Raw genomic sequence first — 21811 nt, forward strand, 5'->3', positions numbered from 1 at the left:
TCTTGCTCCTTCCACTACAGTATGAAGCGCATCTCACCTCACATTCCATTCACTGTGGTGTGATTATAGAATGTGTATGCTGTATTTCAACAAATAACCCTACATTTATATTCTATTTTGACAAAACCTAAGTGAAGAGAAGTATAACCATATGCAGGTAAGTTGAGGGACAACTATTACCCTGTCCTCCCCTCAGTGCAGAGACTGAACTGTAAGTCGCTTTTGGGAAAGCATTGCGCAACTCAATATCTCACTGCCAGAACGAGAAGTAGACCGAGGCCTCGCTAAGCAACAGCGCTCACATCTACTCAGTGATCCACCATCAAATAACGGTGCTCTTTGAAGAAAGTGAAGAAACACTGATAGATTTAATTTCATTATACAAAGGAAAGAAAATGCTACTGGCAGAAAATACGATGTTTGCTTTGTTAAACAATGTGCATGGAAACACACACAGACATACACAGATACACACACAAATACACACACACACACACACACACACACACACACACACACACACACACACACTGTCCACAGGAACTCTACTGGCTACTTCAGAATTTTTCTTGTCTGTGTTTTGTTTATACATTTTGTTCTCTAGAAGGCAACATATGAATAGCAGCAAGTATAAGAAGCTTAAGAAAAACCTAAACCTAAAATTGGGATAGTTCTATCCATTCACTTTATTTTATAAAGTGAGGGAAGATGGGCATTATATAATTTAGCAGTGAAACATTTGAAAACATTTGAAAAAAGAGACACGGGGTAAACTTACTACAAAGTACCAGCGCTAAGGAGAAACTGCTCTGCTCTCAGGAAATCCAAGGGGGAGGAAGAAGAGAAAAGTTTAAATAGACATTTAGGACACTCAAGGGATTACGAAATAATAATAAAAATTATAAAATTTTGTATAGCATTTTACAGACTGAAACTGCATTTCCACGTACATTGCAGTTCTGGTGTTTACTCCCTCTTATAGATGAGAAACCAAGGCAAGGAGTGGCATGTCCATCTAAAGCCACGGTCCCTGGACCAACCTCACAGCAGGCGGTGTTCGTAGAGTTGCTCCGATGGAATCTATTATCTGTGTCGGGCTCTGAAGGAAGCACAGGGCTCAAGACTCAGAAGGAACAAGCTGATATTTGCTTTTACCTCTTCCCTTTCCAGGTTTCCTAAATGGTTCCAGGATCATATCTTGTGTGTCGACTCTCAAATTTCAATCCTCAAGTTTCTTCAAACATCTGAAGTCCAGGTTTCCTTTCTTCTGTCTTGTTTAGTTGGTGGTGGTGGTTGTTGCTGTTGTTGTTTTCAGCAGTACTTACCTTTTCAAGATCCCAAATTTTCAATTATGGTTGATTTATATTCACAAAGAGAATGAATTTCAGTAACTACAGAACTATGGTTGTTTGAACAAATTCATCCTCAGTTTTCCAAATCCCAAGTGCTTTAAGCAAAGCCTTTGGCAAACTGATCTGCCTAGGTGTGCAGAACCCCGTGTGCCTTAGGACGTGGAACACTTTGTCCCGTATCAGGGTTTGTGGTGCCAATAAGATAAAGGGCACTGGAGCTCCCTCGGTAAAGACACAAGTGAGGGAGTCCATGACCCAGGCCAGTGGTACAATTTGGAATTATGAATTTTGTTTTGTTTTGAGTGGGAAGGTCAGGTTGAGAGGCATATATGCCCTGGTATAAGGTCTATCAACTTTATTCAGAAGACTGCAGCTTGTGAAAAGATTCCGAAAGGCAAATGCAACTAACTGATGAATCTTTGCCCCTCGTGTAGAACCCCATCGGGCCAGCCACACAATAGTGCAGGAGTGCTGGGAGGTCAGAAGCCTGTGCAGGCGTGTTCATAGCAGGGTGTGTGTGTAGTTAGAACCTTAAGGAACAGGTGCTGGAGTTCCTAAGTGCTGGGAGAGTTCATAATGTATTTAACTATGGAACTGATCCTCAAACTCTTTGTGGTCTCAGAACCGCTTTCATTATAGGGGTGCCTAGGTGGCTCAGTCAGTTGAATGTCAACTCTTGATCTCAGCTCAGGTCATGATCTCAGTGTTGTGGGATTGAGAAACGAGTCGGGCTCCGTGCTTAGTGTGGAGTATCCTTGTCCCTCTCCTTCTGCTTCCTCTGTTCGTGCTTTCTCTCTCTTTCTCTCTCTCTCAAATAAATAAATAAAATCTTTTTTTAAAAAAGCCCTTTACATTCAAATTTAGTGAAGACCCTGTGCTTTGTTTAGGTGGCTTATATCTGCTAATACGTACTTTCAAAATTAAACTTGAGTCATTTGTAAAATACTTTGTAAAAATTTATTTTTTTCATTCATTAAAAATAACAATATATCAACTGCATGTTCACATAAATAATACATTTTTATGAAAAACAAATATATTTTCAAAGCATAAAATAGTGAAAAGAATGATATTTTATATTTTGTAAATCTTTTTAATGTTTATCTTAACAGAAACAGCTAGATCCTTGTATCTGTTTCTATATTCATCTATTGTGACACCGAACAGCATAAAGTCTTTGGAAAATGCCACTGTCTACTAATAGAGAATGAGAGGAAAAGAGGAAAAGAAAAGCATAGTATTATGGAAACAGATTTGACCTTGTGAACCCCAGAAAGAGTTCTGTGCCCTCCCACGGATCTCCAAACTACATTTTGAGAATACTGTCCTAGGATTAAGCTGTCAATAGCATTCCACTGTCTGTATTTGGTTATGACCATGAGTCTATTTATGAGGTCTGGCTGATCTAAGAAAGTAACAGACCAAGGATAAATAGTAAATTTTGATATGAAAGACCAAGAACATGCTGAAAGGTCTAACACAGAAGGAGAGGTCACAGTGAAGTAATAATGGAAAAGCTGGTAGATAAGAGAAAAAGTAAACAAGAGTATAATCAATTAAAAGTAAACAAGAACTCTGATCCCAGGGTAGAGACCATCTCCCCTAAGCCATATCTTTAAATATTCATCTCCATCTGGGTGATTTTTGGTCTACAGAAGAGTTAGAGATTTGTAAGTGAATCCAGTCATTCAGGGTAACAGCAAGGGCCTAAGATTATCTGTATAACAGTAATTTCCTGGAAGTGTATTTAATGTCTGTAAATAAAAGTACGTATCAAATTTGCAGTAAGTATCAGTAGTACCTATGCAAGTAGTGGTTGCAAAGTTTAGGAAGTTATGTTATTAATATCTATAATCACATTTTTATTTCCTATGATAGTGAAAGTAACATCTAATATTTTTAATTTAATTATTTGAGTTTCTGGAGTCCAAGTATGTACAAGATCTACAATTGTAGCACTTTCCATATCTATGGTTACAGCTAGGATTGCTTTAGAAGCAATAATACTTTCAGGATGTGTAATAGTGAATTGCTAAATTGGTAGCTGTGGTATGTGGAAAAGTCCATAGGAAAAAAGGCATGATTTTTAACATTACTAATTAAATAATCACTATAATATTAACAACGGTTGCTACAGTGGCCATGTGAATGCCATGTATCACCAGTGCTCTCAGTTATAGTATCATGCCCTGTAACCCAAGAACAAGTTAGGTTACTTCAATAACTACGTCTAAAGCAGTAGTATTTACAGAGCTTAATATGGTATTATCTGAGATACCAAATCACCTATGACGTCTCCAGCAAGGATATATAAAATATCTACAGTTTAATTGATAGGGCTGTAGGGGTTATAATTTTTAAAATAGGAGTATATATTCTGGCTACAGAAGAAGTATCCAGAGCTTCTTTAATTATACTTATAAAAATAATCATCGATGCATCTTTAGACATATCTGCCATGTCTACAGTGCTTGGAGAAGCCATAGTTATAAAAGCTAGTGTTAATATCTGTGAAAACTTATGTAACGTAAGATCATGTATATTTAATTGATTTTTTATATCTATAGCTGTTGTTTTAAAGAGATGTCTGTAGTAATTATCCTGCTTTGAGTAGTAATCATGGAACTAGAGTAGCATTTACGGCATTTGCAATATAAGTTGGTATGGTAGCAGAAGCATTCATTGGTCTATCAAAAATGGTAGTATTTAGAGCATATGCAGTAGTATTTATAATACTGGTGGTAGCATTAGTTACAATAATAGGTAAATAACTGACTGTAGAGTTTGTTGTTACCTGATGGTGTGTTGCTGGGTCTAGAAGAGCAGTCATTAATGTGTCTAAGGCTATTGTGGTATTTGGAATAGAAACATGTGTAGTGTTACCTGGAACACTGCTAGAGTTATCTGCATCAGTAATATTTACTGCATGCCCTGTACTATGTATAGTACTGGTGGTAGGGGTAGCTATGGTATTAGTGCTAGTAGTGTAAATATCTGTAGAAAGAGTAGACATTGTAGGAATAGTATAACTAGTACTATTACCACCAGATATTGTAGGGGAAGGAGAACTGGTAATGGGAGTATGGTTGCCAGTGCTAGCAACATCAGTACTTATAGGAGAAGTGGTTACCATAGCAACAGTAGTGTTCATAGCATGAGTAGTTACAGAAAAAGTAGTCATAATAGGAAAACCATTGATAGTACTATTAGCACTACCATTCGTAGAAGGAGTAGTTGTAATTGGAACAGTATTATTGGTGCTACTAGTATCAGTACTTATTGGAGAAAGAGTAGTGGTAATTAGAACAGTAGTATTGGTGTTAGCATCAGTATTACTTGTTGGGAAAGCAGTGGTTATGATAGGAAGAGTAGTACTAATGCTAGCAGTGGTACTTATAGGGGAAGGCAGAGTGGTATTAGTAACAGCAGTACTAGTTGTAACATCAATAGTGCTTGCTGGGAAGGGAGAGCTTGTGATAGGAAGGGTAGTACTAGTGCTAGCAGTAGTGGTACTTGTCAGGGAAGGCGTAGTGGTATTAGGAACAGGAGTATTAGCTGTAAAGTCAGTAGTACCTGTCGGGAAAGGAGTGCCTGTGATTGGAAGAGTACTACTGCTAGTGGTAGTATTTGGGGGGGAAGGCGTAGTGGTATTAGGAACAGGAGTACTAGCTGTAAAGTCAGTAGTACCTGTCGGGAAAGGAGTGCCTGTGATAGGAAGGGTACTACTGGTAGTGGTAGTATTTGGGGGAGAAGGCGTAGTGGTATTAGGAACAGGAGTACTAGCTGTAAAGTCAGTAGTAGCTGTCGGGAAAGGAGTGCCTGTGATAGGAAGAGCACTAGTGCTAGTGGTAGTATTTGGGGGGGAAGGCGTAGTGGTATTAGGAACAGGAGTATTAGCTGTAAAGTCAGTAGTAGCTGTCAGGAAAGGAGTGCCTGTGATTGGAAGAGCACTACTGCTAGTGGTAGTATTTGGGGGGGAAGGCGTAGTGGTATTAGGAACAGGAGTGCTAGCTGTAAAGTCAGTAGTAGCTGTCGGGAAAGGAGTGCCTGTGATAGGAAGAGTACTACTGCTAGCGGTAGTATTTGGGGGGGAAGGCGTAGTGGTATTAGGAACAGCTGTAAAGTTAGTAGTAGCAGCTGTCGGAAAAGGAGTGCCTGTGATTGGAAGGGTACTACTGCTAGCGGTAGTATTTGAGGGGGAAGGTGTAGTGGTATTAGGAACAGGAGTATTAGCTGTAAAGTCAGTAGTACCTGTCAGGAAAGGAGTGCCTAGGATTGGAAGGGTACTACTGCTAGCGGTAGTATTTGGGGGGGAAGGCGTAGTGGTATTAGGAACAGGAGTACTAGCTGTAAAGTCAGTAGTACCTGTCGGGAAAGGAGTGCCTGTGATAGGAAGGGTACTACTGGTAGCGGTAGTATTTGGGGGGGAAGGCATAGTGGTATTAGGAACAGGAGTACTAGTTGTAAAGCCAGTAGTACCTGTAGGGAAAGGAGTGCCTGTGATAGGAAGGGTACTACTGCTAGTGGTAGTATTTTGGGGGGAAGGCGTAGTGGTATTAGGAACAGCTGTAAAGTTAGTAGTAGCTGTCGGGAAAGGAGTGCCTGTGATAGGAAGAGTACTAGTGCTAGCGGTAGTATTTGGGGGGGAAGGCGTAGTGGTATTAGGAATGGGAGTGCTAGCTGTAAAGTTAGTAATAGCTGTCGGGAAAGGAGTGCCTGTGATAGGAAGAGTACTACTGCTAGTGGTAGTATTTGGGGGGGAAGGCGTAGTGGTATTAGGAACAGCTGTAAAGTTAGTAGTAGCAGCTGTCGGAAAAGGAGTGCCTGTGATTGGAAGGGTACTACTGCTAGTGGTAGTATTTGGGGGGGAAGGCGTAGTGGTATTAGGAACAGCTGTAAAGTTAGTAGTAGCAGCTGTCGGGAAAGGAGTGCCTGTGATAGGAAGAGTACTAGCACTAGCGGTAGTATTTGGGGGGGAAGGCGTAGTGGTATTAAGAACAGGAGTACTAGCTGTAAAGTTAGTAGTAGCAGCTGTCGGGAAAGGAGTGCCTGTGATAGGAAGAGTACTACTGCTAGCGGTAGTATTTGGGGGGGAAGGCGTAGTGGTATTAGGAACAGCTGTAAAGTTAGTAGTAGCTGTCAGGAAAGGAGTGCCTGTGATAGGAAGAGTACTACTGCTAGCGGTAGTATTTGGGGGGGAAGGCGTAGTGGTATTAGGAACAGCTGTAAAGTTAGTAGTAGCAGCTGTCGGAAAAGGAGTGCCTGTGATTGGAAGGGTACTACTTCTAGTGGTAGTATTTGGGGGGGAAGGCGTAGTGGTATTAGGAACAGCTGTAAAGTTAGTAGTAGCAGCTGTCGGGAAAGGAGTGCCTGTGATAGGAAGAGTACTACTGCTAGCGGTAGTATTTGGGGGGGAAGGCGTAGTGGTATTAGGAACAGCTGTAAAGTTAGTAGTAGCAGCTGTCGGGAAAGGAGTGCCTGTAATAGGAAGAGTACTACTGCTAGCGGTAGTATTTGGGGGGGAAGGCGTAGTGGTATTAGGAACAGCTGTAAAGTTAGTAGTAGCAGCTGTCGGGAAAGGAGTGCCTGTGATTGGAAGAGTACTACTGCTAGCGGTAGTATTTGGGCGGGAAGGCGTAGTGGTATTAGGAACAGGAGTACTAGCTGTAAAGTTAGTAGTAGCAGCTGTCGGGAAAGGAGTGCCTGTGATAGGAAGAGTACTACTGCTAGTGGTAGTATTTGGGGGGGAAGGCGTAGTGGTATTAGGAACAGGAAGAGTACTACTGCTAGTGGTAGTATTTGGGGGAGAAGATGTAGTGGTATTAGGAACATTAGAACTAGTTATAACTTCAATAGTACTTGTTAGGAAAGGTGTAGTGGTACTAGGGCCAGTAGTACTAGTTGTAACTTCAGTAGCACTTGTTGGGAAAGCAGTGGTTGAGATAAGAGTAGTACTAGTAGTGGCAGAACTAGTGAGAATAGTCTCAAAAGTGGTAGCCTTAGTAGTAACTGTAGAAGGATATAGAGAACCTGTTGTGAAGGTACTTGTCATAGGTGTAGTAGAAACTATAGGGCCACCGTATATCCAAGTAACCTCAGTTAGCTTTTCTAGGCTGATAATCTTGTCAGTCAGTTGAATAGTCAGAGTCTGCCAGAAAAGAAGAGATAAAGTTGGTATTTGAGAACTTCTTAAACATCACATTTAAGTCTTTTTTTCAAATTACAATTTAACAAAAACCAATGTATTCATTCTTTTCCAGAGAGTAATAAAAGGATATAAAGATTCCTTTTTGGGTCACTGATTTCAGACAGATAAATAGGGGGATATATTGTATGCATGATCCCTGTGCTGGAAATCTGTGTCTTTCCACTTCATCGGGCCACACCACATTGCTTGCAAGTATTTGCAGCTTTGACTAAGCATTGATAACCAATGCTTATAAAAATCTCTTTGCTTTGCCACTAGATTTTAACCTCCCTCGGGGCAGTCCGGTTTCATGCTTTCACCAGCCAGACACCTAGTGTAGTGCCTGGCATATAATAGGCATCTGATATGCTACAGAGTTTCCTACAAAGCAGGTCTGCCTCAGTCTTAATTGGAAGTAATTACTTGCAGAGGGTAGTCTTGAGCTCAATAGTCCAGGAAAAATGTGTTGAAGTAAAGAACTAGAAAGAACTAAAGAGAGAAAAGCTACCTGATTGATCGGAGGGTCATTTTCCAAAATCCAAATATCAGCAGGGTGGGCACTCTTTTACTGCTTGGAAGACAGGAACTGTACTTACCCATTTTCGCTTTGCTAAATGACCCCCTACAGGTCACTGGATCATTCTTAGGACAGGTCTAGTGTTCTAAAGCGGGTTACTTTCCCCTCTGTGGTTACTCTTGGTAACCCTACTGGTAATCTGTCTTCCACATAGGTGGCTCCAAAAGTAGACCCTGCTAGAGGGTCTATTTATGTCACTCTGTTTTGTTAACCAAATAATTTTATCTCACATCACAGGTGGGACATATTCATTTTGATGATTACCACAGCTGACTGCCAATTTTCACCAACCTCTAAGATCTATCAATCTGACCAGGGACATGAGTAATTTCCGGAAGGAGGGAGAAAATCTCCAACAATTTTAGGCAATCTCTCTTTTATTTTAGCCTCTGCCACAGAAGCAAATAAGTTTTGTTATGCTAGCCTGAGAGACCAACCTCACTAAACACATAGAACCACTTCTGGGAAACACATGGAAAGGATTTCACCAGACCATTGACTACTGATCCCTGGACTACATTGGGAAGACCACTGATGCTGCACATTTTACAATAGGATTCAACACTCCCAACTTTTCAGGAACATACTATTGTATGTTTCTTTATAACCTTTCAAATACAAGCAAATAAAATAATGAAAATAAAAGTGATAACTTTGCAGAATAATAAAATTAATTTATGATATAACATTCCTTTGAGACATACCTGATTGTAAGGGTCACTCTTGAAATTCATCTCTGTGAATTGCTGGTTGTCGTAGGTGAAAGTGACTTGTGTCACAGAAGTAGAGTTTGTCCCCCAGATTTTAATATATCCAACTTTCAGTGGATTCGAGTCACTCAAATACTTATTGTGTATGGTCTGGATTTGCAATAGATTCTATAAAGAACATTAAAGAGAAAAATACATAATACATCTGCTAAGACACTGTATTTCACATTAAAATATTAAGAAATCTCAAATTACTACTGTCATGCTGTTTGCTGTTTTATTCTTAAACACCGCATGAAGATAGACTTCCTGAGTACCTGCTGTGATAAACTTGATAACACCAACATAATGAAAGTTATTTTACCTATATTGTTACTAATTCTTACAAGGATTTTGAAAAGCAAGCATCATTATCTCAGTTTTATGAAGGAGGAAATTGAGGCTCCGGGAGTAAAGGGAGTAGCTAAATGACACAGGTAGGGTCGGAAGTGTGACGCCCCTATGTGCATAGCTCTGTATGAGTTAACACAGAGTGAACACAGAATCACGGGATATAGCCCCTAGACTAAGGATAGTTGGCAATAAATATAGGTCTTGACTAAATCATGAACTGTTTAAGTGTTAACACAAGAGTTAAACTAATGTGAGGTAAGTCACGAAATAGCACATGATTAAGGCCCAAATGAAAACCATAGTGAATATTTGTTATGGGTGGTAAGAGAAAGGAGAAATCACTACGGAATGGGGGAGGGTCAAGAAAGGACTTAGGAAGGACATGGAACTCTAGGAAGCCAGGAAGGGTGGATGGATTTAGAAAGGTGAGATGCATGAGGAAGGGGCTGGAGGCAGGGACATACGGAAGAAAGGCATGCTCACTGAGTGCAAGAGCTTCGGTAGCTCATGCCGAGCAAACAAAATAAGACTGGTGAAGACGTAAGACAGGATGAGGAAGATTCTATGCAATGCCTCAAGGAGCTAGCCGCAGTACAGCAACGCTATAAACTTGACTTTCATGGCAACAGTAGAAAGAAAAAGAAAGCCATTCAATTGGCTTTATGGAGAAATTAATAAGTTTTGAGACTGACTGCACAAGCAGAATCAAGGGAAAATGAAGAAAAAGGGATATAACTTGAAGTAAATGGGTGAGCTGAAGCTAGTGCTTATGGATTTGGGAGAGTCTACTGTTTAATTGCCTGGAATTTTGAAAGCCAGTTGATAGCCTGAAATTGGCTAAAATGGTGGGAGTACTTACACGACAGAATTAGCAAATGCTACAAATCAGCTCTACACCCCCATAACCCCATAGCAACCAGCACGCCATTGACAATTACCCCATGGAAAGTTAGAAGCTTTCTTTCATGTCAAGCCTCTGATCCTTAGAAAGAAATGCCATCAAATATCACATAGAAATAAGCATTCACTTATCGCTTCTTTGGAATAACAGAAGAATGAAATTTTAGAGTTAGGAAGTATTTAAGGGAAATGTAATGCTTTGTAATAAAGAAACACAGATTAAACAGGGGAAGTGTCTTCCCTAGGTTAAATAACTAGTTAGTAGTACAAACAGAACTAAAATCCAGGACTTCTAAATCAACAGTTTCATTAAAACAACAACATTTTAAGAGGAAAAATATGTAGTCTTCAATTCAACTTTTCTTAAATTAAGAGCAGAGAATTTACACATTTAATTAATATACAACTTATATTATTAATTAAATGCAAGGTCTTGCATTTAGTTTCAAAAAGGCAACTGCAGGATGGAGAGATCATGACCTGACAATCATGTCTATGAAGATAATTTGAAAGTTTTAGTTGACTATGAGATTTATAACGTCTGATACATGTGTTTAAAAAATTAACACAATGTGAGGCAGTGACAGTAAGAAAATAGAGTATAACTAAAAAGAGGTAATAGTTGGGCAATGAACAGTTTATTGTTTCATGTCACTGATGTTTTGAGGTTGCCTGTTTTGCAGTATAAAGTTCATGCCATCTACAGAAGTATATGGCAATCCATATATGTAATTTTAAATTTTCTCATAGCCACATTTTTTTAAAAGATTTTATTTATTTATTTGACAGAGAGAGACAGCCGTTGAGAGAGGGAACACAAGCAGGGGGAGTGGGAGAGGAAGAAGCAGGCTCCTAGCAGAGGAGCCTGATGTGGGGCTTGATCCCAGAATGCCGGGATCACGCCCTGAGCCGAAGGCAGATGCTTAACGACTGCACCACCCAGGCGCCCCTCGTAGCCACATTTTTTAAAAGTAAAAGGAAACAGGAGAAATTTATTTGAAAATACATTTTATTTAACCCAACATATCCAAAATATTATTACTTAACATGTATTCAGTATAAAAATATTAACGAGGTATTTTACAGTCTTTCAAGTATTTCACATTAGGCTAGTCACATTTCTAGTGCTCAAAATCACATGGGGACCCTGGGTGGCTCAGTTGGTTAAGCGTCCAACTCTTAATTTTGGCTCAGGTCATGATTTCAGAGTCATGAAATACAGCCCCACATGGGCCTCCACAATGCACTGGGTATGGAGCCTGCTTAAGATTCTCTCTTTCCCTCTCCCTCTGCCCTCCCCCCAACTCCGCTTGTGCTTGAGCATGCATGTGTGCTCTCTCGCTCTCTCTCTCTAAAAAAAAAAAAAAGTCACATGTGGCTAGTAGCTATCATATTGGATAATGCAGCTCTAAGATATTCTTTCAATCATGGGTACCATCTTTTGAGAGGAATCTAGACTAATTATGGTCCAAACAGAATAATCAGATCTGTTTAAGCACAAAACAGAGGAAGAGTGAAGTTAGCCTGCAGGTGTATAATTCCAAAAGAATTCAGAATTTATACACAACAGACATCTTCAAATAACTGAAGCACTGTTAGTAGAAAAGACAATAGATTTGTGTTATGCTATTCCTTAAATGCAAATCAATAGGTAAAAATTACAGAGAAGCAAATTCCAGGTTTGACATTCAGTGATCCTCCCAGTCTAATGAGAATGATATGGGTTATCTCTGGAGTCATTTAAAATGCCTGGTAGATTGGTTGCATTATTTTCTCCAATTTATTCACTCCTGCCTATTCATACCCTTTTCCATGTAATTTTGGTAATGCCCTTCCTCTCTGGATAGGGCATTCCATCCCACCCTTGTCTTTGGGCTTGGCCATCTGACTTTCCCTTGCTAATAGGATATTAGTCAACTTGCTGCAAATTGGAGATTTTAAAAAGTGCTCAAGCATTTCCACTTCTCTTTTTGCCCTCTACCACAGTCATAAAAAAGATCCTGCCCAGACCTGCCCCTAAGGCGATCTTAGATAATATTAATATAAGGACTAGCTTATAAAATTCCAGGCAATTTAACAGTAGGCTTTCCCAGGGGTGCCTGGGTGACTCAGTCGGTTAAGCATCTGCTTTCAGCTCAGGTCATGATCTCAGGGTCCTGGGATCAAGGCCCACATTGGGCTCCTTGTTCAGAGGGGATTCTGCTTCTCCCTCTCCCTCTCCCTCTTCCTCTATGTGTGTGTTCTCTCTCTCTCTCAAATAAATAAATCTTTAAAAACAAATACAAAACAGTAGGCTTTCCCAAATCAATAAGAGCTAGCTTCAGCACACCCATTTACTTCGAGTTATATCCTCTTTTCTTCATTTTCCCTTGATTCTGCTTGTAATCAGTCTCAAAGTCTTGTTAAGTCTTCATAATGCCAATTGAACATATTTCTTTTTCTCAGATCGTTGAAGAGCCAGATGACAGGTATGTGAGGGAGTACAGCCAGGATCATCCAAGCAGCCAAACAGCCCCCTGACTGATTGCGAGCCAGCCAAGATCAGCCAAGTCCAGCCCAGATCATCTGAACACGATGAACTCATGGGCTAAATAATTTATTTATTGTTTAAATTATTTATTTATTGTTACAGCTGCTGAGGTTTTGAAGTTGTTTCTTATACACCATTGCTGTGCAACAGATAATTGATCTGGCATTTATCCTGCAATTATCAGCCAGAAAACGCTGTCTCATCCCCAGAAAACATGTCATACATTTAAAGACTCATTTTTTTCACCAGCATATATATGAATTACAAGTTCCTTCTTATAAAACTGATGGCATACTGGGTAATTGTCAAAATAAGGACCATTTCTTCCTTATATTAATGTTAACAGACCCAATTTATAAGTGTAAAGGTAGGAAGTTCCTCCTATTATGATGTAGGATATTACTGTGATACAACTAACTGATAATGTTTACTCTGCAGCTAAATGGGAATGGATTTATAAAATTCAATAAAACAGTCTTACCTGAGCTGCTGTAAATTTTGCCAAGAAATAGTTCCCATTTTCATAGGTATCTGCAAGCAAGAAAAAAGAATAAGCAACTACTCATTGTTTCAACTATAGCAGATAATCTCGTATACAGTCAAAGGGGTCACAATTACTGATCAGGATAATCACGACATCTTTAAGGAACATTAAGGATAGTAGCCAAGGGATTCTTTCACTCCAGGGTAGTATGGGGATGTGCATATGGACGATGGTATTTCAAGTGAGGATCAAGTGGCTGTAAAACCAGAAAATCTTGGTTGAACTAAGGATAGATACCCTGGATGAGGAAATGTGGAGCCTACTGACTGGTTTCTTCTGTGCTGATGTAACAAGCACAGAGCCATGAGAGTTGACATGGCTATGATGATAAAGGTTCAAAGCAGAGGAGAGTGGTTAGGAATTCAGGCTCAAGTCAGACTGACAGGGATTCAAATCCCTGCTCCTACACTTAGTAGTTGTGCAAACTCCAAATAACATTTTCTCATCTGAAAAATGGAGATAGTAGCACCTAGCTCGTGGTATGCCCTATGAGCAGAGGAAGTGCTCAAAATGTATTCTTCACTACCATTAGCAAAGTCGTCATCATCTTCGCCTGCATGATCCTTCTCTGAGATCATCTTATCACAGTGCTCTAGTTCCCAAGCCCTCCTGCCTCTTCAACGCTTTCTCCATCAGTTCTTCCCCAGACCCTCTTTGCTCCTCTAGTCTCCAAATATGCTCCAGAACACTCTATTCTGACAAACCCTTTTCTTGGCTCTCTCTATAGCAAGCAATCACCACATCTCCTTTTTAGTGCCATATTGTCAAAAAAGGTAGCCTCTGCTTGTTAGGTCTGTGGACTCGACTCATAATTCAATCCTACATCTCCTATACTTCAGTTCCTATGTTGCCTTTTTCACTGAATCCAATCTTTTCAAAGTCACCAGTGACACAGTATATTACATCTAAATGTCTCTTCATGATATTCGGGTGTTTTAGACCTCTTCCCGACACGTCTCTTCCTTGAAATAATCCTTAGCAGATGCCTACTTTACTCATTCTTCTCATGTAGCTTCTATAATTCTTATTTCTTAAAAATAAGTCATTTCCATTTCATGTTCTGTTCTTGCCCTTATCAACATTCTATCTCTTACCAATATTCCAATGTATTCTCTCTGAACCAATTAATCCTCTTCTTTCTTTTCTATAAATTAGCTCTACTCTTGCAGAAATAATTACAAAACCTATATTTTTTAAATTTAGCCTTGGCTAGAAAATGTAACCTAAGCAAATACTTATAGACTCTTTCAGCAGTTTGAATGAAGAATTTTTTAAATGGAATTTTGTTAATAAGGTGATCTAAGATTATCCTTGAACTAGCTATTAAATCTCCTTATGTAAGAAAAAATTTAACAAATAGTTAAAAACCTATTAATAGAAAATTTAAGTTAAAGCTATACTTACACTGTGTCTTGGTGTTTTAAATTTTGAATTTCTAAGTCTGTTTGGTGAAAAGGAGCAAAGAGTCTCTCCATAGAAGTTAAAAAGTGTAATAATTTAAAAACTTTCAGGGACTATTGATTTTTAACCTCGAGACTAAGACATTTGTTGAACGAAACTAAAATTTTATAGAAAGTTGTTTTCCCCTTACATTTTTGAAATATATTGCTCACAGGGAGCTGATTTTTAACTAGCTGTGGTGTTATTAACCCACTATGACATCAATCATCTAGTCTAATTAGCTCAAGCTATGTAAAAGGACTCTAGATTCCCTTAAAACATTGGTTCTCAACCAGCAGTGATTTTGCTGGTGGGACATTTGGTGATATCTAGAAACACATTTGATTGTTACATCTTGGGGTTGGGGAGAGTGCTTTTGGCATTTGGGGGGTGTTGCTAAACACCTTGTAATTAACAGTTCAACCACTACCAGCAACAAAAAACTATCTAGCCCAAATTGTCAGTATGATCAATCATATGTCTGATAAGGGACTTGTATCTACAAGACATAAAAACACTTAAAATTCAATAATAAAAAGATAATCTAATGTAAAAATTGACACAAGTTGTGAATAGACATTTCTCCAGAGAAGATGTATGAATGGCCAGTAAGTACATGAAAAGGTGTTCGATGGGATTAGTTATCAGGGAAATACAAATCAATCAAAGCTACAATGGCATATTACTTCGCACCCCCTAGGATGACTACTCAAAAAGATGATGATAAGTGTTGACGAGGATGTAGAGACACTGGACCCCACATACACTGTAAAATTGTGCGGCCTCCTTATAAAAGAATCTGGGAATCCCCACAAAAGTAAACATAAAGTTACTATATAAAGGGGAAATTCCACTCCTAGGTATGGACCCTAGAGAACTAAAAAAATATATCTATACAAAAGCTTGTACACAATTGTTCATAGCAGCATTTTTCCTAATAGTGAAAAAGTGGAAACAACCCAAACATCTACTAGCTGATAACTGGATATATAAAATGTGGTATATTCATACAACATCATACTATTTCAGCCATATTAAAGAAATGAAGTATAGATACATGCTACAACATGGTAGAATCTTAAAAATGTAATGCTAAGTGAAAGAAGACAGCAATCAAGGGCCACGTTTATTCCATATCTGTGACTCCATATGATCCCATTCCTATGAAATGTCCAGCATACACGGATGTATAGTGACAGAGTAGTAAATGCCTAGGGCTGCATCTCCTGGGGCTGGAGAGAACGGGGGCAGGGCAAGGGGGGATTGAGGGGTGATATCTAAAAGGTGGAAGGCTTATTTGGGGGGTAAAGAAATTGTTCTAAAACTGTGTAATGGTTGCACAACTTGGCAACAACCTAAAACCAGTGAAATGTGCACTCAAAGTGGGTACATTACATGGTGTGTGAATTGTATCTCAATAAACCTGTTACCAAAAAAGTTAAAGTCGGGCCCCAAAGCTAACAACAACAAAAAGGCATTTATTTTTTATAAGAATATATATTTAAAAAAACTTCTACCTGATTAATCTTAAAGATTAATCCAGTGTGATTTCTACTTGTCACAACACTCCCAGGCTTCTCACTCCTCTCTTCATCAGACTTCCTGTCATCACACCCAAATTTGCAAATTATGAGCCCCACCAGGAGACTCCATAGGCATCTCAAATTCCAAGTGTGCAAAATGAATCTCCTTATCTCTCATTGTTCTCTAACCGGACTTTATTGCCCATGTTCCATATCATGATAATGGAATTGCTTCCTGCCCAATCACCAAGCGTGTAGCTGGCGTGATCGGACAATGCAGTCTGCAGTCACCTTGGCAAGACATCACTGGCGTGATACAGTGTGGAATACCTCGGCACAGCCACTAACTCCTTTTGTTGCAATTTCTTGCTCACCAAACAAATCCCTGATTAAAATCTCATCCTTCACATAGATTTAATCTAAGGAAAAATACGTACTTCCTAAGAGATGGGAACATTATAGCTCATTAATAAATATAATTCTTAAATTTAAAAATTGGCACTATAGGGGCGCCTGGGTGGCACAGCGGTTAAGCGTCTGCCTTTGGCTCAGGGCGTGATCCCGGCGTTCCGGGATCGAGCCCCACATCAGGCTCCTCCGCTATGAGCCTGCTTCTTCCTCTCCCACTCCCCCTGCTTGTGTTCCCTCTCTCGCTGGCTGTCTCTATCTCTGTCGAATAAATATATAAAATCTTAAAAAAAAAAAAATTGGCACTATAAGAAGATGTGGTTCATATATACAATAGAATATTACTCAGCTATCATAAAGAACAATTTCTCAACATTTGCTGCAACATGGAGGAAATAATGCTAAGTGAAATAAGTCAAGCAGAGAAAGACAATTATCATATGGTTTCTGTCATCTATGGAACATAAGAACTAGGAAGATCGGTAGGAGAAGAAAGGGATAAAGAAAGGGGGGTAATCAGAAGGGGGAATGAAGCATGAGAGACTATGGACTCTGAGAAACAAACTGAGGGCTTCAGAGGGGAGGGCGTGGGGGAATGGGATAGACTGGTGATGGGTAGTAAGGAGGGCACGTATTGCATGGTGCACTGGGTGTTATATGTAACTAATGAATCATGGAACTTTACATCAAAAACCAGGGATGTACTATATGGTGACTAACATAATATAATAAAAAAAATATGATTATAAAAAAAATCGGCACTATAGCTTATTATTCTCTTACAAGGAAGGCTGCAAATCTCTTAAAACCTAGTTTGGGTGGCTGGTTAACCTCCTTTCTCTGACTTTTGGACTTTCTGTTGTCATTTTATTTTATTTATTTATTTTTTAAAGATTTTATTTATTTATTCAACAGAGATAGAGACAGCCAGCGAGAGAGGGAACACAAGCAGGGGGAGTGGGAGAGGAAGAAGCAGGCTTCCAGCAGAGAAGCCTGATGTGGGGCTCGATCCCAGAACGCCGGGATCACGCCCTGAGCAGAAGGCAGACGCTTAACCGCTATGCTATCCAGGCGCCCCTCTGTTGTCATTTTAGCCACACTGATGTAAATGTAGTATATCTTACCTAATATATCTTATCTTAAAGGCTTATACTGGAGTTCTATTTACCTTGCATATTAATGTCATATGCTACTCTGCATCCATGTGCCAGGAATTCTCTCTATATACAAAATCATTTTGTCTGCATAAAAAGATCTAAGTGATAGAGTTTTATAGATGTTAAAAATGAGAAAATCCTGGCAAAGAGATGGTAAGCATCCTTCCAAAAGGCATACAACCAGGAAATGACTGAAATGATATCTGAATCCAGAGCTACGGGATGCCACGTGCCACATGTTTCTCCATGGAGTTTACTTATCAGATTGAAGTTTACAGAAATAATCGAAGACTAAGTTGAACTTTGAAAAAAGTAATAAAATTCTTTTATATCCCACCCACCTCTAAATGAGCAACCAAATCAATTTCCAGGAGAACCAACCCTGTGATTTGAAGGTTGGAACTTCCAGCCCCACCCAGAGACCTTTGGAAGGGGTTTGGGGCTGGAGATTGAAGCCGTCGCCAATGGCCGGCAATGCAGCTAATGATGCCAATGTAATGAAGCCGCCATAAAAAGCCAAAAGGATGGGGCTCAGGGAGCTTCCAGATGGGTGAGCAAGTGGAAGTTCAGGGAAAGTAGTGCCCCTGGAGAGGGCATGGAAGCTCGGAGCCCCTTCCCACATACCTTGCCCTATGCATTCCTTCCACCTGGCTGTTCCTAGGTTATAATCTTTTATAATAATCTGGTAATCTAGTGAGTAAAACGTTTCTCTGAGTTCTGGGAGCTGCTCTAGCAAATTAATCAAACGTGAGCAGGCTGTTGTAGGAACTTCTGATTTATGGCCAGTTAGTCTGAGGTACAGGTAACACCTGGACTTGGAAGTGGTGTCTGAATCCCAAGGCAGGAGTTGTTGGAAGCACGGGTTATTCAGAAGCATGGGTGACAACCCAGCTTAGTATGAAGTGGGAAAGGGAGGAGGAGGCAGTCTCGTGTGACTGAGGTCTTAACCTGTGGGATCCGATGCTATTTCCAGGTAGACGGTGTCGGAATTGAGTTGAATGTAGGACACCTAGTCAGTGTCCCAGAATTACTTGTTGGTATGGGGAAACACCCCCACACATGTTAGAATTGGTACCAGAATGCTTTTCAGACCAAGGCACAAGAAGCACAAATATAAAAGAAAAGCATGGAGAAAAATGGGCTTTTATCAAAATTAAAGTTTGTTTTTTGTAAGATACTATAAAGGAATTATATAGGCAAGTTACAGACAGGGAGATGCAAATCATATCTGATAAAAGACTAGTATACATAACTCCTACAGGCCAATAACGAAAAGACAACATAATAAAAAACAGGCAGAGGACTTGAACCAATACCTCAATAAGAAGACATACAAATAGCCAATAAACATAAGATGTTCAACATCAAGGAAATGCAAATTAAATCCATAATGAGATGCACTATGTACTACTGAAATAGTTAAAATTTAAAAGCTGACACCATCAGGTGATAGTGAAGATGTGGGAAATTGGAACCCTGCATTATTGCCATTAGTAAGGAGAAGCAGGATAGCCATTTTAGAAAATACTTGGGCAGTTTCTTCAAAAGTTAAACATATCATCTGACCCAGCCTGGGAATTTCACGTCCAGGTTTTTACCCAAGGGAGATGAAAATGTATGATCACAAAATGACTTATCCTCAAATAATCATGGCAGGTTTATGCATAATGGTTTTAAAAAACATAAAACAACTTAAATATTCATCAATAAGTAAATGGATAAACAAATTATGGTCTATCCATACAATGGAATGTTATTCAGGAGTCAGAAGGTAATAAGCTACTTTATATGCCCCCATACGGCAAAATCATTTTGCCGAGTGACAGAAGCTGAGCACAAAAGGATATGCACTGTATGGGTCTATTTACGACAAGCCTAGAAAAGACAAGTCTCATCTAGAGGGACAGAAAGCAGCTCAGTGGTTGTAAGAGCCTGAAGTGGGAGTTGGGAGGGGGGAGCAGTTCACTGAAAAGATGTAGAAGGGGAAATTCGGGGTCATAAAAATATTCTAGATCTTGACTGTGGTGGCGGCAGTACAACTGTATCTATTTGTCAGAACTTACTGAGCCATATACTTAAGATGGATATGTTTTATTTGTGTAAATACAACTCAATCAAGTTGATTAAAAAAGCAATAATTTCACTTCTAGGAGTGAATCTATTCACTTCTAGGAATCTATCCTGTTAAAATAATCTGAAACGCAAACAAAGGTTAATACTCGATGGTGTTCATAACAATGAAAACGGAAAACATCCTGTATCCTCGATTAGAGAGTAATTACAGAAAGTCAGATGAATTGTGGCATATCCTTTCATGAGATATAGTATTCATAATGGTGTTTATAAGGAGCATATGATAACATCTAGACATTTCTGTCGTTATGGTAAGTGCAAAGAAACAGCATTCAGAAATTAAATATGAGGTATGTTTTCAGTGATATAAAAAATTAAGCATTTTCTTAAGTAACATGAAAGCAAAAGAATACAGCAATAATATTAAGTTATTACTTTTTCTAGTTTTGTCTTTAAAATATTTTCTTTAATGATAGTATATTACCCTCATAATGAAGAAAATGAAAAGGAAGATATTACTAGTGAAAAACAAGCTATAATTTCAGAAACTGTGACACTTTACAAGATTAGAACGTTCTAGTCCGCAGTAATAAGTATTGGAAAATGGGTGTCAGTTGGTAACAGCATGTCAGTTTTTCTATAGCGATGTCTAAGGAAAAGGATGTTCTGACTATCGTGACAAACCCCAATTATCTCAGGTAGCACTGTCATAGCCTTAGATTGGGGAAAGAAAGCATACAAAGTAGTATTTCACTGATATAAGCATCTTTTTGACAATGCTTAATTCCCTACTTCTGAGACACTAAGAAATTTTCTGAGCTCTAATTTGTCTCCTGAGTGAGCCTACTTAGGAGGAAAAGGGTGCCTGGTTATAGATGGCTGGCCCAAATAGCAGAGCCAGGCCTGTGAACCACTGAGAATGAACGAATGGTCAGCCTGATAGTTGCAGCCACACTTTTACCAGAGGAAGACAGTCAGATATACAGAGATAAATCACCCCTGGCTGAATCCATAACATCATGTTGCTGAGCCTACAAAGCTGGGGACCATATACTCTTCCATAGTAATTACAGTGTGTATAAGGGGCAGGCAAAAATTGCAAAAATTCACCCAACACCATCGCTTTATAACAGTAGCAGAAACAGGTTTAGAAATAGATTTTCAGGTCATTCCAATTATATCCTGAGCTATGGTTTTTCTGCGTGCTATATGGAGACCCTGGAATGCTCATACTCACCAATGCTTTCTCCATCATCCCAGAATATCTGGCCTTCAGCTTTCCCATTGTCGTCCAATGCAACAGTCAATCCCATAAATTTTTGTCGACTAGGGAAAAAAAAAGGAATTATTTTTTTCTCTAAGTTATAGGTTGTAAGAATGAAGGACAGTTTCTGTTGAAAATATTATTCATCCAGAACAAAAAAAATTAATGCATTAAAAATGCACATAAAATGCATGTAAAGTTCTAAATATAGATAAATTAAAATGTATCTTCTTTATAAAAGAGCTTATTGCACACCTCTTAAGTATTAAGGTTTCCTAGATGGTTTAAAACAGAATTCTATTTTTAAAAATTATACACAAAAATGTCTACTATATAACACATCAAAACACATAAATACCATTAAACTGAGACGTACTTAGTTATTTGTCTATGAAAATATATTTTGCAAATAGAAATGGATTCCATCTCAAAGGGTGTATGTGCAAGTCAATTTTCATTAAGTTTCTCATATTTATATTATTTTATATAATGAAAGAATATCTTTGGAATTTTGAGGTGGTTTCTTTATAGAAGGTACTTATAAATTTATGGTAAATTAATACCAAATATGTGTAATCAATGTCCTTTGATTTGAATATATCTCAGAATACTTAATTTTTTGAAGATTTCATTTTTAATAATTAATACAAATTTATTAGGCATGATCCTCTTGTGGATTAAAAATATAGACACTTAAAAAATTAAATAAACATACTTTACTTACATACGTATTACAAGTAATATGATAAGACA

At 38.8% G+C, this 21811-nt stretch overlaps 1 protein-coding gene across 1 annotated transcript in view; it reads right to left on the bottom strand.

The window, feature by feature from the left end:
- Positions 1-668: 668 nt before the first annotated feature.
- The window catches only part of MGAM2 (maltase-glucoamylase 2 (putative)), an 86801-nt gene continuing 65658 nt past the window's right edge, over positions 669-21811 (bottom strand). Inside the window, exons 44-47 of the mRNA XM_087860774.1 lie at positions 21032-21120; positions 13131-13180; positions 8821-8994; positions 669-7500 (exon numbers count right to left, since the gene is read on the bottom strand). Coding sequence (XP_087716900.1) covers positions 3970-7500; positions 8821-8994; positions 13131-13180; positions 21032-21120 — 3844 coding nt within the window. The 3' untranslated portion in view covers positions 669-3969. The remainder of the gene's footprint in view (positions 7501-8820; positions 8995-13130; positions 13181-21031; positions 21121-21811) is intronic.

The sequence above is a fragment of the Ursus americanus genome, chromosome 3 (genome assembly GCF_024610735.1).
Source record: "Ursus americanus isolate L20-20 chromosome 3, mUrsAme1.1.p, whole genome shotgun sequence".
NCBI lineage: Eukaryota > Metazoa > Chordata > Mammalia > Carnivora > Ursidae > Ursus > Ursus americanus.